This window comes from Lipotes vexillifer, unplaced genomic scaffold (genome assembly GCF_000442215.2).
Source record: "Lipotes vexillifer unplaced genomic scaffold, Lipotes_vexillifer_v1.1 scaffold102, whole genome shotgun sequence".
Lineage (NCBI taxonomy): Eukaryota > Metazoa > Chordata > Mammalia > Artiodactyla > Lipotidae > Lipotes > Lipotes vexillifer.
This window is the reverse complement of record NW_006786541.1, coordinates 2,976,149-2,989,718: the sequence shown is the minus strand read 5'-3', so window position 1 is coordinate 2,989,718 and position 13,570 is coordinate 2,976,149. Positions and strand designations below refer to the sequence as shown.

At 47.8% G+C, this 13,570-nt stretch overlaps 1 protein-coding gene and 1 pseudogene across 2 annotated transcripts; both read left to right on the top strand.

The window, feature by feature from the left end:
- The first annotated feature begins 2,851 nt into the window (after positions 1 to 2,851).
- On the top strand, positions 2,852 to 4,503 carry LOC103090152 (forkhead box protein B1 pseudogene; annotated as a pseudogene). Its single transcript, XR_014368650.1, has 2 exons — positions 2,852 to 3,266; positions 3,542 to 4,503. The product of XR_014368650.1 is annotated as a forkhead box protein B1 pseudogene (transcript).
- On the top strand, positions 2,852 to 5,776 carry LOC103090413 (forkhead box protein B1). Its single transcript, XM_007458885.1, has 2 exons — positions 2,852 to 3,266; positions 4,532 to 5,776. The coding sequence occupies exon 2, from the start codon at positions 4,582 to 4,584 to the stop codon at positions 5,557 to 5,559; it is 978 nt and encodes a 325-aa protein (XP_007458947.1). The 5' UTR covers positions 2,852 to 3,266; positions 4,532 to 4,581; the 3' UTR covers positions 5,560 to 5,776.
- Positions 5,777 to 13,570: the final 7,794 nt, after the last annotated feature.

The window sequence follows — 13,570 nt, the reverse complement described above, 5'->3', positions numbered from 1 at the left end:
TACTAGCCTTAAAACTCTGTAAATAGCATGCAAATCCCTCCCTTCCCTTGGGCTTTGTAGATCTTCAGTAGGAAGTAAGACACAATTTTACAGCAAAGTACATTTTTAAAATGTGCATCTCACAACTAACTCCTCGCCCCACCCAAGGCAAAGTTGTGCTATTAGGGTTCAAGTTTCTTAATGAGCCCCGGGCACAGGCAAAGTGCCTCACCTCCCATCTTCACCCGAGCCAAACTTTGAAGATTCCTACTTGTATCCTCCCATGTCCCAAACTTGGTGGTGACAACTTTCCCAGGGAGACGGACAGAGATTTATCCCAACTTGGAATTTTTTTTTCCACCCAAACGTTTCGACTCTTAGAATTTAATCTTCTGTTTACTCGGAGCAATGATTTCGACAGCCATACAAAGGCCCTTTGCAAGGCAACAAAATGCCAATTGTTAAAACATGAAAACATTTCTCTCTCCCCATCTCTCACCCCCAACACGCGGGAGCGCGCGGGCGCGCACACACGGGGTCGAAAAGAATCTTCCTGGCTATAGCAGGGGGAACAGAGATCTTTCACTCCTATCGTTGCATATCCCGAATCCAACCCTTCTCAAAACTGCTTCTATATGTATGTACATATTTTCTTAAAGGATCCTAAAAATCCTTGCGGGCTTCGATGCTCGTACCTCCCCTTCCCAGGTGGGCTCCTGCCTCGCTCACAGGAGCACCCTCTGTTTTTTTCCTCACAGGGCAGCTGCCTTCTAGAGCAGGAAAGCTGTGGACCAACGCCTTTCGCTCTGGGAAACACAAGCCCTCACTACTAGTCATCTGGGGCCCCTCAAGCTCCCGAGCTTCCCCAGCTCCTCCCATCTCAGGACCCTCTAGGCTAACCTGGCCACGCCGTATAACCCCCAAACGCCGCACCTCCTTAGAAGCTGAAGCAGGCGCAGCTCCGTCGAGTACCGCTGCCTCCCCCCAAGCTCGGCAGAAGTTCCTCCCGGGTCCAACTGGTTTATCTGCAGGGAGTTTACCTGCCCTTCTCCAGCCGCGCCCCCAGAGACAGGTCAGCGTCCCTCCCCCCTCCCCGCCCCCCCTCCCACTTCACACCCACCTCCTCCTCCTGGTCATTTTTTCCGAGTTAAGAAGGTGACATTATTCTTTTCTTCAAGCACTTCTGTTAATATTGAAAAACGTGCGCTTGCATCTCAAGCGAGGCAACCCAGACGCGAGGGTCATTTCAATATTAATGAAATTGTTTAATCTCCTAAATTCATCGTGTTTAAGTTACGTTTTGGTGAGTTATTGACCACCTCAGAAACTGTGCTTAATGGGGGGGGGGGTGCGCGCGCACATGCGCGCGCGTGCGTACGCACACACGCGTTTAAAGATCTTTTTTATGCTAACCCCAAACAGCTCCACTAATAATGCTCTCATATCACTAGAAGTATCAAAACTTCACACCCAGAAATCTCCCACCACCACCACCACCGCCTCCTCCCGAAAAAAAAAAAAAAGTTCTCACGTTTCGAGACTGAAGGTGATTTAGTGTGAGCCGTTGCTATTGAGTTTTTAACAATGCGGTAGAAGGAATTTCTTCTAAAAACCATAAAGGTCGGAGAGTGTGCAGAAACCAGTGGGAACTCCTAGCGTCTATACTTGTAGACTGCGTGCAAGCAGGCGGACTTGATTCACTATTTCATAGCAATTAGATGATGATGACAACGATAATAATAATTATTATAATTATTATTATTCACTGAATCTCCAGAGACTAATCCAAACAGGGGAACAAGCCGCCCACACTAGGCAAGGTGACCCCAGGCACATCCCCATCCTCTCTTCTCTCCAAAAAAGTAAAACCGCTGGTTCTTTGCAAATCTAGAAGGTACTTCTGTTTTAGTGGGGCCGCAGGCAGCTTTTGCTGGGCCCTCTAAACTCTAAGTAACTTCTTTCTATGCAAAAAAAAAAAGGGGGGGGGGAAGGGAGAGAAAGTTCCGGCTGTAAAATGCAAACTTCCAGGCCACGCCTAACTCCTAAGTTTCAAACCACCTGGGGAGCGAGAGACCTCGAGCTTGATAAAATGTGTCAACCAAACTCAGGCCCTGCCCAGGTCCACATGCCGTCTTCCCCAACAGCCCAGAGCCTCCATCCTGTGTCTTGGTTACCAAATTCCTGGAGGACTTTTAAAGTGAAGATCTTGCTTATTTGCCCAGATACACTACTGTATTTTTTTTTAATTTGGCCAATACACTTAGATACAAAATGGGCTCTTACAAGGGTCTGTCCGATTATATTTCTGTATTTTTAAACCCCATCACTTAAAGCTACACACCCACTGTGCCGGGCTAAGGCAGCAGCCTAGGAAGGTCAAATCAAACTTTGACCTGCCTCTTGGAGCAGTGGAGGAAGGGTGTATTTTCATTACAATAACCCATGCAACCAGCCCCGGGTAATGCCAAGAGCAGGAAAAGGGTCAGCTTCAGGGGAAAGCCGTGCCTGAAGTTAGCTAACAATACAAACCCGATACACTGCAGAGGAAACAAAATACCCCGGCCAAGCAATTTCCATGTCAAACATCATCTGCGCAGCGGCTCGGTCTGTGAATGTGAGTGGTCGCCTGAATCCCTGCTCCGCGGCCGGCGCCTCCTCATACCTTCACACCGCGCACCCTGGCCCGCGCGTCCTGCTCCCGCCGGTGGCCGAGGCTCTTCCCCCTCGCCCAGTCTGGAGCTGGAAGTGATTCCTATTGGCCAAGGTGTCCATGTAAATAGGTGTGAAAGAAATCAGAGCTGGCCAGGCTCTCCCCTCTCGCTCAGTCCCCTCCCTCTGCATCCCCCGCTCCCCCTCCTCTTCCTCCTCCCCCAAGGCGATTGTCATATGATAGCTAAGAAGTGGCACATTAATGAAGCGCCGCTACAGGGGTCTTTTCTGCTCCTGTCACCGCTTAAAACTATCAGATGGTTCGAGGGAGGACATGGAGGCAGCCACCTAGCTCAGTGGAGCCGCGAAGCCCACAGCAGCGCCCTCCGGAACCCCGAGGCCGCCGCTGCCACTGTCCGCGCCGGGACTCCGCCGCCGAGCTCGGCCGCCCGCGGAGCTCACGGCCAGAAGCGCCACGGACCGGGCGGCGCGGGGCGCTGCGGGTCTGAGCTGAGGAGCTCAGGAACGAGTGCAGCCCAGCCGAGGCCGGACACTGCGCCCCGGCTGCGCGCCGGGAGGGACTCGGCGAGCAGCAGCGCCATCCCGGATGCGGACGCGCAACTTGGGGCAACTTTAAGGTGAGCCGCTCTCCGTTGCATCCCTACCCCCAGCTCCCGCTCCCGGTCCGGGCTTACTTCCAGGCTACCATCGCGCCGCTCGCGGGCTTCCCCTCCCGCGCCCCCTGACCACCCCCAACTCGACACGCAAAGTTGCTGGCTAAAGAGCTCAGGCGCTGGCTGATCCGGCGCCGAAGCCCCCTACTCGCCACCCCCGAAGTCTGTTCTCGGCCTGGCTGACCTCGCGGTGTCTGTGCATCCACGTCCTTCCCCCCATTATCTTCCCCCCTTCCCAGATCCGAGCAGGCCCGCGCGGACCCAGAGCTAGAAAGGGGCAAAGAAGAAGATGCCTCGGCCCGGCCGCAACACGTACAGCGACCAGAAGCCGCCCTACTCGTATATCTCGCTGACCGCCATGGCCATCCAGAGCTCGCCCGAAAAGATGCTGCCCTTGAGCGAGATCTACAAGTTCATCATGGACCGCTTCCCCTACTACCGGGAGAACACGCAGCGTTGGCAGAACAGCCTGCGCCACAACCTTTCCTTCAACGACTGCTTCATCAAGATACCGCGGCGGCCAGACCAGCCCGGCAAGGGCAGCTTCTGGGCGCTGCACCCCAGCTGCGGGGACATGTTCGAGAACGGCAGCTTCCTGAGGCGCCGCAAGCGCTTCAAGGTGCTCAAGTCGGACCACCTGGCGCCCAGCAAGCCCGCTGACGCGGCGCAGTACCTGCAGCAGCAGGCCAAGCTGCGCCTCAGCGCGCTGGCGGCCTCGGGCACGCACCTGCCGCAGATGCCCGCCGCAGCCTACAACCTGGGCGGCGTGGCGCAGCCCTCGGGCTTCAAGCATCCCTTCGCCATCGAGAATATCATCGCGCGCGAGTACAAGATGCCTGGGGGACTGGCCTTCTCCGCCATGCAGCCCGTGCCCGCCGCCTACCCGCTCCCCAACCAGTTGACTACCATGGGCAGCTCGCTGGGTACTGGCTGGCCACACGTGTACGGTTCGGCAGGCATGATCGATTCGGCCACCCCCATCTCCATGGCTAGTGGCGATTACAGCGCCTACGGCGTGCCGTTGAAGCCTCTGTGCCACGCAGCGGGCCCCGCGCCCCCTGACCACCCCCAACTCGACACGCAAAGTTGCTGGCTAAAGAGCTCAGGCGCTGGCTGATCCGGCGCCGAAGCCCCCTACTCGCCACCCCCGAAGTCTGTTCTCGGCCTGGCTGACCTCGCGGTGTCTGTGCATCCACGTCCTTCCCCCCATTATCTTCCCCCCTTCCCAGATCCGAGCAGGCCCGCGCGGACCCAGAGCTAGAAAGGGGCAAAGAAGAAGATGCCTCGGCCCGGCCGCAACACGTACAGCGACCAGAAGCCGCCCTACTCGTATATCTCGCTGACCGCCATGGCCATCCAGAGCTCGCCCGAAAAGATGCTGCCCTTGAGCGAGATCTACAAGTTCATCATGGACCGCTTCCCCTACTACCGGGAGAACACGCAGCGTTGGCAGAACAGCCTGCGCCACAACCTTTCCTTCAACGACTGCTTCATCAAGATACCGCGGCGGCCAGACCAGCCCGGCAAGGGCAGCTTCTGGGCGCTGCACCCCAGCTGCGGGGACATGTTCGAGAACGGCAGCTTCCTGAGGCGCCGCAAGCGCTTCAAGGTGCTCAAGTCGGACCACCTGGCGCCCAGCAAGCCCGCTGACGCGGCGCAGTACCTGCAGCAGCAGGCCAAGCTGCGCCTCAGCGCGCTGGCGGCCTCGGGCACGCACCTGCCGCAGATGCCCGCCGCAGCCTACAACCTGGGCGGCGTGGCGCAGCCCTCGGGCTTCAAGCATCCCTTCGCCATCGAGAATATCATCGCGCGCGAGTACAAGATGCCTGGGGGACTGGCCTTCTCCGCCATGCAGCCCGTGCCCGCCGCCTACCCGCTCCCCAACCAGTTGACTACCATGGGCAGCTCGCTGGGTACTGGCTGGCCACACGTGTACGGTTCGGCAGGCATGATCGATTCGGCCACCCCCATCTCCATGGCTAGTGGCGATTACAGCGCCTACGGCGTGCCGTTGAAGCCTCTGTGCCACGCAGCGGGCCAGACGCTGCCCGCCATCCCCGTGCCCATTAAGCCCACGCCGGCTGCAGTGCCCGCGCTGCCCGCACTGCCTGCGCCCATCCCCACCCTGCTCTCGAACTCACCGCCCTCGCTCAGCCCCACGTCCTCTCAAACAGCCACCAGCCAAAGCAGCCCCGCCACTCCCAGCGAAACGCTCACCAGCCCGGCCTCCGCCCTGCACTCAGTGGCGGTGCACTGACCCGCAGAGGCCGGCGCCCCGTCTTGTTCCCTGCCCCCTCGCAGCTCACTCGCCTTCCCCGGCTCCCAGTCCTGCCCTCCCCATCTGGGGCCGCCACCCTAACTTGTCCAGTTCACCTTCGGCCAACCCTCTCTCCCCCATGAGAACTCTGTTTTGGACCCAGGAGACGCAACAAAAAACTTGCAGATGGGCCTGGAGGCGCGTGGGAGTTGTCCTCGCCCCCAAGAGGGGTTAGGCAGGGGGCACCTGAGACAAGTCGTCCCATTCCCGGGGCCCCCGAAATCCCCCTCCCACTGAAGAGGCAGGGGAAACCCTGCCTCCCACAGTCTCGGAGAGGGGCGCGTCTAAGCTCGGCCCCGATCCGCGAGGCTCCGGACACGGCGCCGTTAGTTCCAAGCCCAGAGAAACCGCCTCGGAGGTTTCCCGGAACAGATCTTCCCTGAGGGCTGCAGACGCACAGCGGAGAGCCAGCTCTCTGTTTACGTCTTGGAAATCTGCCGCGAAAAGGGACCACTGGCTTCCTACCCTACTCGCCTCCGCCCATCCGGCAGGGGCTGGGCGGACCACAGCCTCCCGGAGTAGCGGCCCTGCCTCCCCGGCTTCTGCGGAGTTTTCTTGTTTGGGGTTTTGTTTCCTGACAGAGGCTCCAGGCGCTGGGAGTGTAGGGGAGAGGCTACCAACCTGGGAAGGGGACGTTTGTCCTCTACACAAGCAAAATAAAACTAAAAGTCAACCTTGTATGTTTACAAAGCGCCCGGTAAAACGTAAACAGTGAACCTGAATCTGTAGTGCTTGGCGGGCGAGCGGGCAAAAGCCCACTTTACAAGTACCTGTTGTAATGTGAATGTTTACTCTGCATTTCTGGCCAGGTTTAGGGGAGGGAAAGGGGGGGGGGTGGGAAAGTTAATTGGGATGTTAACTTTCCGATTACTTAGAGACCTTTTTAGCTATTTATTTTACTGCTGGAAGGAAAAAAAGAAAGAAAGAAAATGAAATAAGTCCAAACTAAGAAAGCATCAAGGGCAACCCTAGAAGAACTTAGATAAGCTGACTAGTAACATGAAGGAGGTGTCACCGGACAGGTCTCCCATGGACAAGCCTTTCTGTTTGCTACAAGAACTTTTCCGAGAAGCTAAAGGGCTGCAAAGAGATGTAAATGCTTGTGAATAGGAATGATTATACACTGTGTAAAATGCACTTTTGTTTGCTATATTCCCTTAGAGTCTTAGGTAATTTGCTGGAAAATGAACTGTTGTTCTGGTGTGACCTGCTTAAGTTAAAAAAAAGTTGTAGTGTCATCAGAGCTGTACAATTTTTACCTTTCATTTTTCTCCCTCCCTGTACAGAATTAGCATGGCATTTTGAATATTGATGTTCTTGTTCCCAGCATGCCTGTTTTAAGACAAAGAATTTTTAAAAGGTGTCTACGTTAAATTATGAACCTAGTCCAAATAATATTTTCTCATTAAAATATGTAAATGCAAATTTTAGTTTCGTGTGTTTTTGAAGAGTTGCTACAAACAGTAACTTTACCAAAGATAAATGTACTGCTTCTCTAAGCATGCTTTCTGCAATATATTGTCTGAGTAGTTTGTCTTTTTCGTAACTTATTTTTAAAACAGACCTCCTCTTGTGCACTTGCAGACTGGGAAGAAATTACGCGGATGGACTCTCGAAGATATTGGCCCAGAGAGAAAGATGAAACAAACTATTTCTAGTACAGAGCAGGTGCACAGGTGTGGTGCTAAAAGAAAAACTGTTAATGAAAAACGAGTAACTTTATATGTATTTTGACTATCTTTAAGTATACATTTTACAAAATATACAGCACTTGTATAAATGTAAGGCTTCTACAGAAACCAGGTAGAGGCGATATGGAGATATAAAGCGTAAAGGCAAACTTGCTTACCCAATACTTCTATTCTGATGCATCTTATTTGCAGTGGACCCTGATTTCCTTCCTCCTTTAAATTATTGCAATCGTTGAAATTTTCTTTTTCAGAAGCTACTTAAAAGTTCACCTAGCCTGTAGAGAAACTTGTTCACTTTTAACTGAACAGATTTCTCTTTACTCCTTCATCTGGGAAAATAATGTTTAGTGTGTTTATTTTAAAGAAGCGAAGGAAGTTACTTTAAATGCCTGACTCTGAGTATTTGCTTTTCTACAGATTTTTGCAGAGAATTAAAGTTTGCCAAGAATGTATGGCTCAAGGCCAATTAAAACTTTATTGAAAGGGTCACAGTATTTCCAGAGTGAGGTGTATATTCAACTAATGAAGTTACAAGACAAAGAAAAACTTAAATGGTGATTAACACTTTACTGTGTAAAATGATTAAACAAGAGACCTTGTGCAACACAGAGAAACCCACACAGAAATCATCATCACTATACTCCACAAGGAGAACCCTTAGCACCTGTGACCTTTATATGTTCAGAGGGTTATCTGAAAAAAATTTTTAGGATTAATGCAAAGGGTAAGTAATCCTGTTGTGACCATTTTTTTTTTTTTTAAAGGAAGGATCCCCCACACACAGCCAAAAAAATAAAAAAGGTGGAAAATAAATGAATCATTGGACTGATTAAAATGCATGAAGCCACTAAAGCTCGTCAGACAGGGGACAACTAAACTCATTCATCAAGCCCAATTCACAATTATATCAACACGATCAGCTAAAGAAAGCCTGGAAAACTCGCCCACCCTGGGCCAGGAAACTCTTAAAACTTTGTTCTCAACCAGAAATCATCTACATTTTTAAAAAGTGAAATACATCTTCATTACTTCCTGCAAAATAAAATTAAAGCCATCTCTGGAATATTCTAATCTCCTGGAATTCACTAACACTGAATTTGAACCGGGAATGAAGGAAGCATAAAGGGCTAACACGGGTCTCAAACATTTTATAAATTTTCAGCTTAGAAAGTCAGGTAAAATACTCTTCCTACTAGTAGCAGTGGAATTCAGAGGCAAGTGATGTGTACATACACACATTTAATAAATGCAGGTAAATAAGACGCAAGTCCTATTTCCGATTTTTAGTAAAGGAGTGATTTCAACTCAGTATTTGAAAATGTGCTTTTCAGCTGGTAAGTTCGTCATGGTGTATGGCAAAGAATGAAATAACTTAGGCATTGTGAGTCCTCCTTTCACCACTGCAGGCATCTTTTCTCAGATGAAGTTGAATGAGTGAAGTAAAAAATCCACTGATGATATTTTGACCTTGATCAGAAATCCAAAGGCAGCCCAAACACACATGCCTCCACCCCACTCCACCCCTAGCTTTGAGACTTGCACCCAGTTTAGCTGAAGTACCCCACAAATAAGGAAGTTTATAACTAGGATACCTTCAATGGCTCTCTTTGTCATGTTAAATCTTTTCACCTGGCTCAAGTCCAAAGTCAATACTCACAGCTTTAAAATAAAACTGGAAGAGACAACACCGTCTGTTCGGGATCTCATCCTGAGAAGGGAGTTTAGTTATATTATTTTCTGTTTTGTAAATCTGGGCAGTATTGATTTATTTTAAGTTAGGTTTTTGATTTGGAAACCTATTTCCAAATCTGCTATTCTGTTACTTTTGGTTTTTTTTTTTTTTTTTTCTTCTTATCTGATTTCTTTAGGCATAAGGTTAGATTGTTTATTTGAGATGTTTCTTGTTTCTTGAAGGAGGATTGTATTGCTATAAGTTTCCTCCTTAGAACTGCTTTTACTGCACTCTATAGGTTTTGGGTCGTTGTGTTTTCATTGTCATTTGTTTCTAAGTATTTTTTGATTTCCTCCTTGAGTTCTTCAGTGATCTCTTGGTTGTTTAGTAGCATATTCTTTAGCTCCCATATGTTTCTATATTTTACAGGTTTTTTTTCCTAAAATTGATATCAACTCTCATAGCGCTGTGGTTGGAAAAGTTACTTGATGTGATTTCAAATTTCTTAAATTTACCAAGGCTTGATTTGCATCCCAAGATATGATCTATCCTGGAGACTGTTCCGTGAGCACTTGAAAAGAAAGTGTATTCTGTTGTTTGTGGATGTAATGTCCTATAAATATCATTTAAGTCCATCTTGTTTAATGTGTCATTTAAATATTGTGTTTCCTTATTTTTATTCACTTTGGATGATCTGTCCATTGGTGAAAGTGGGGTGTTAAAGTCCCTTACTATGATTGTGTTACTGTCGATTTCCCCTTTTATGGCTGTTAGCATTTGGCTTATGTACTGAGGTGCTCCTATGTTGGGTGCATAAATATTTACAATTGTTATATCTTCTTCTTGGATTGATCCCTTGATCATTATGTAGTGTCCTTCTTTGTCTCTTGTAATAGTCTTTACTAAGTTTATTTTGTGTGATACGAGAATTTCTACTCCAGCTTTCTTTTGATATCCGTTTGCATGGAATATCTTTTTCCATCCCCTCACTTCCCGTGTCCCCTGCATCGGCAGGCGGACTCTCAACCACTGCGCCACCAGGGAAGCCCACTTTTGGTTTTTAACATGCTTCTGTGCTCAACTATGTTTTTAAGTGGCTTTCTCTGTGATTTGGGGAAATGCTTACACAATGGATGAGTTTTGTACACTTCCTTGCGAGAGAAGCTGCTGAAGTTCCCACTGTTCCTATTGCCTGGGTTGGGGGGGGGGTGTCTTAAGAAGCCTGAAGACTAGCAAGAGCAGTGCTAGTAAATGATCCTCGGAGCGGCTTAACTATTACAGCAGCAAGTTTAACTCCTTTAAAATAGATAAAAACACTGAGTGTCTTGGAAGCATAAATCTGGCCAGGTGCTCAAGTGGGATGAAGCTGGTAGGTGGGAGGGGGAAAGAATCCAACGGAGTACTTCTAACAGAAGGTTTTACGTTAGTTAATGCAAGGTTTGGGTGGGGGGGGGTGGGGGGCAGCGGTGTTCAGGGACGGTTTATACTTTTGCAAATGGAAGCTCCCTCTGTAAAAAGATATCCATTTAAGAAGTGGCAAGGATCAGGATCTGTTCTCCATTTCTTAATATAAATGGCAGTTAATTTTTTTTCTCCTAAAGCCACATATGCACAAAGACACCCAAACAAAAACAAAACAAAAAACAATCCAACCCACCGGCTGTGCAGCCTCAAAGGGGATGCATTTGTTTCGTTTAAACTAACAACAAATTATCTAATTAATATGTTTCAATTACAGCATGAAAGGCGCAGCCCCTGGACCGCCCGCCGTGGGGTCACAATAGGCCCAGAGCCCACTCTAGGAATTTACAATAACTTCACATCTGTTTCTTTATTTCCCACTTTTTGAGTCTAAAACTCCTCTCAAGATCACTTCAAACTATGAAGCTGAGTTATGAAATATGTCCCGGTGTTAAAGGGGGATGAAACTGTGCCCACAGATGCTGCATTTGCAAGCAAAAAAGTGAAAGCCCATTGAAGAGCATTAAACAAATATATTAGAATTCTGTCACTTTATGCAATTGAGTAGATCAAATGAAGGGTCCCGGCCACTTCATTCACTCTCATTCACTCGAATAGAAAATGCAAAGAATAGCAACCCGAGACTGGGCCACCGATGTAGATTTAGCTCCTTTTTACTGGGAGACAAAAAGGCTGAATTTTCACAAACACATTGCTGACTCGGGGACTAGGAAACCGGCACTGGAACCCCTTTGGAATTTAAATTCATTTTATCTTCCTCTCTCTTTGCGGGGATCTGTTTGCACTACAGTGCAAGATGCAGCGGGCATCCTCTGGCTTCTGAAAAAATGGGGGAGGGGAAGAAAGTGAGTGGGGGTGGCTATGTGGGCCTCAGGATTCTCAAGGAGCTCTTGGTGGTCAACTGACACTCAGTTCTGAGATAATAACTTTGATTTAAACAAATCTTTATCTACATTATATCACACATCTCCTAGCCTCTTACCTCCTTGCTTGGCACGGATTACATAAATGGCTTGTTTCCAAAGATCAGAATCACGTCTGGGTCGTCCAGTTTACTTCTTTCAACTAATATCTGGTCATTGGTGTCACAGCAGACTTGAAAGCTAAGCTTTCAACCTCACCTGCTCAGTACTGTTCTCTTTCTCTCTCTAACATGCACACGTGCACACATACACGCCACTTTCTGATAGCAACCCTATCTGAGCACCATGATGGTAAATTTGTTAAGTAAAAATCAGGAGATGAGACATTCTTTGGTTAGAATTTCCAAGTCAGAATCTTCTTACATTTTCATTTCCCATTTTCGGGGCAGGGGGGAGCGGGGGCAGGGGAAGAAGGCACATGTGTCTGTGGTAATTGAGATAACCTTGGGGCACTACTGTCCTGTGTCTTCAATGGCCAATATTTTTGTTTTGATGAACTTTATAGATCTTTATGTGTCAACATCTTAGAAAGCTTACAGTGCTGTTTGTTAGAGCTGCTTCTAGAAACAGAACAGGGAAAAATAAAGCAGCAGACTTCTCAGCTTTTGAGGTGCGATTGCAGAGGAATGAACCAGTTTTCCTTAAACTTGTAGAGTCTAAATGAGATCTGATCTGAAGGAGGAAAGTATAGGGAGGGTTTTATTTTGTATTTTTTAAAAGGTGCCTGGTACTTTTCCCAGATGCATTCAAACACTGAATGCTTTTCATTTCAGCTTCAAGATTTGTAAGGTTTTATTTGACACTATTCTTCATTTAATCTGTGGGGTTGGTGTCTGTCGCAGGGGACAGGAGGTAGCTCAGATCTACAGCTACAAAAAAAAAAAGATATTGAAGAAATAGTTGGTTGTTTTATAACCGTAAGCTATCAAACTCACCAGAATTAATAACAAGCAATAAACTCATCAGTACAGTAAAATAAGAAAATAATTAGAACATATCCATGGAAAATTGTAATTGGCTAAATAAAACCCTCCTCAGAAGATTTTCCTTCCAGAAAATTTCAAGAATATACGGACAAAGGGTTCTTTGGAGGCAGCCTCCTTTTGCCTATGTCTGCAAATAACCGATGTCAAATCAGCTGCAAGCTTCTGAAGGAACAAACTCAGAGCATTAATTAGAGCAGATTAAGCTCACAGATAAAAAGCATTCCTGAAGTATCTGTTATTCGGAGACATTGTGATTCTGATTCATGCTTTGCAGCCTGTATATTTTTATTTACTCAGTTAATTTCTTCCCCAGAGTGTTCCCTGTTGACGGGGTTTACTAAGGTACACAGTGCAGAAAGAATTGTTGGTTTGCAGAAACAAGTGTTTCCAAACTCTGCTTTTGCTATTGATTTCTCTCCCTTCCTTTCTGAAATACAATGCATTGGTCCAACGATTCCACCACATAGCAGCATATAGAGAAACTGTTCAATAAAGGATCTTAATTTTGTGCCACTTAGAGGAAGCTTAGCATTTACTAAGTAGTATCTAGAGTGTTTTACATTAATTAGAGCAGCTCCTTGGAGAGACATTACAGCCAAGAACTGTTGCACACAACAGGAAAACACAACATCTCAACTCCCCCACTAGATCTGCCATAGCGAAACACAGAGCTGCAAGGGTCTGCCCGCTTGGAAATGTCAACATATATATTATTTATTTACATATGTTTGATAGACAGACTGAAGGTCTGTGTATAACAATAAAATGCTTATTGAAAAGGTCCCTATCACCCTGGGTGCAGTGATACTTATGTCAGCTACAAAATAACCACAACAACAACCTGAAATAACGGGATGTGTCTCAAGATTCCTGATGTGGATTTCATATCGGGAGGCAAAAAAACTGACAAATGACTATCCAACCCTCCTTTGTTCAATGGATGAGTCAGTCGGAATCATATATTTCTGGGACTCCCTGGAAGATGCTAACCGTTCTCATCCTTGTGTGTGTGTTGCTGGGGAGGGACTGGGCAGGGGAGAGTAAGGAAGAATAGGCAAGGATGAAATCTGAGGGCTGTCAGATTAGTCCACGTGGTGTATATGCAGTGATTCCTGTCCCCAACACAGAAGAATAACTCGCTAAATGAATGGGAGTTCTGAAAATAGTCCTGTTTAGTTTAGGTCAAAGCGCTTTGCC

What these genes read in the sequence shown, in the direction of transcription:
- LOC103090413 (XM_007458885.1), top strand. Translation starts at nt 4,582, where the DNA reads ATGCCTCGGCCCGGCCGCAACACGTACAGCGACCAGAAGCCGCCCTAC.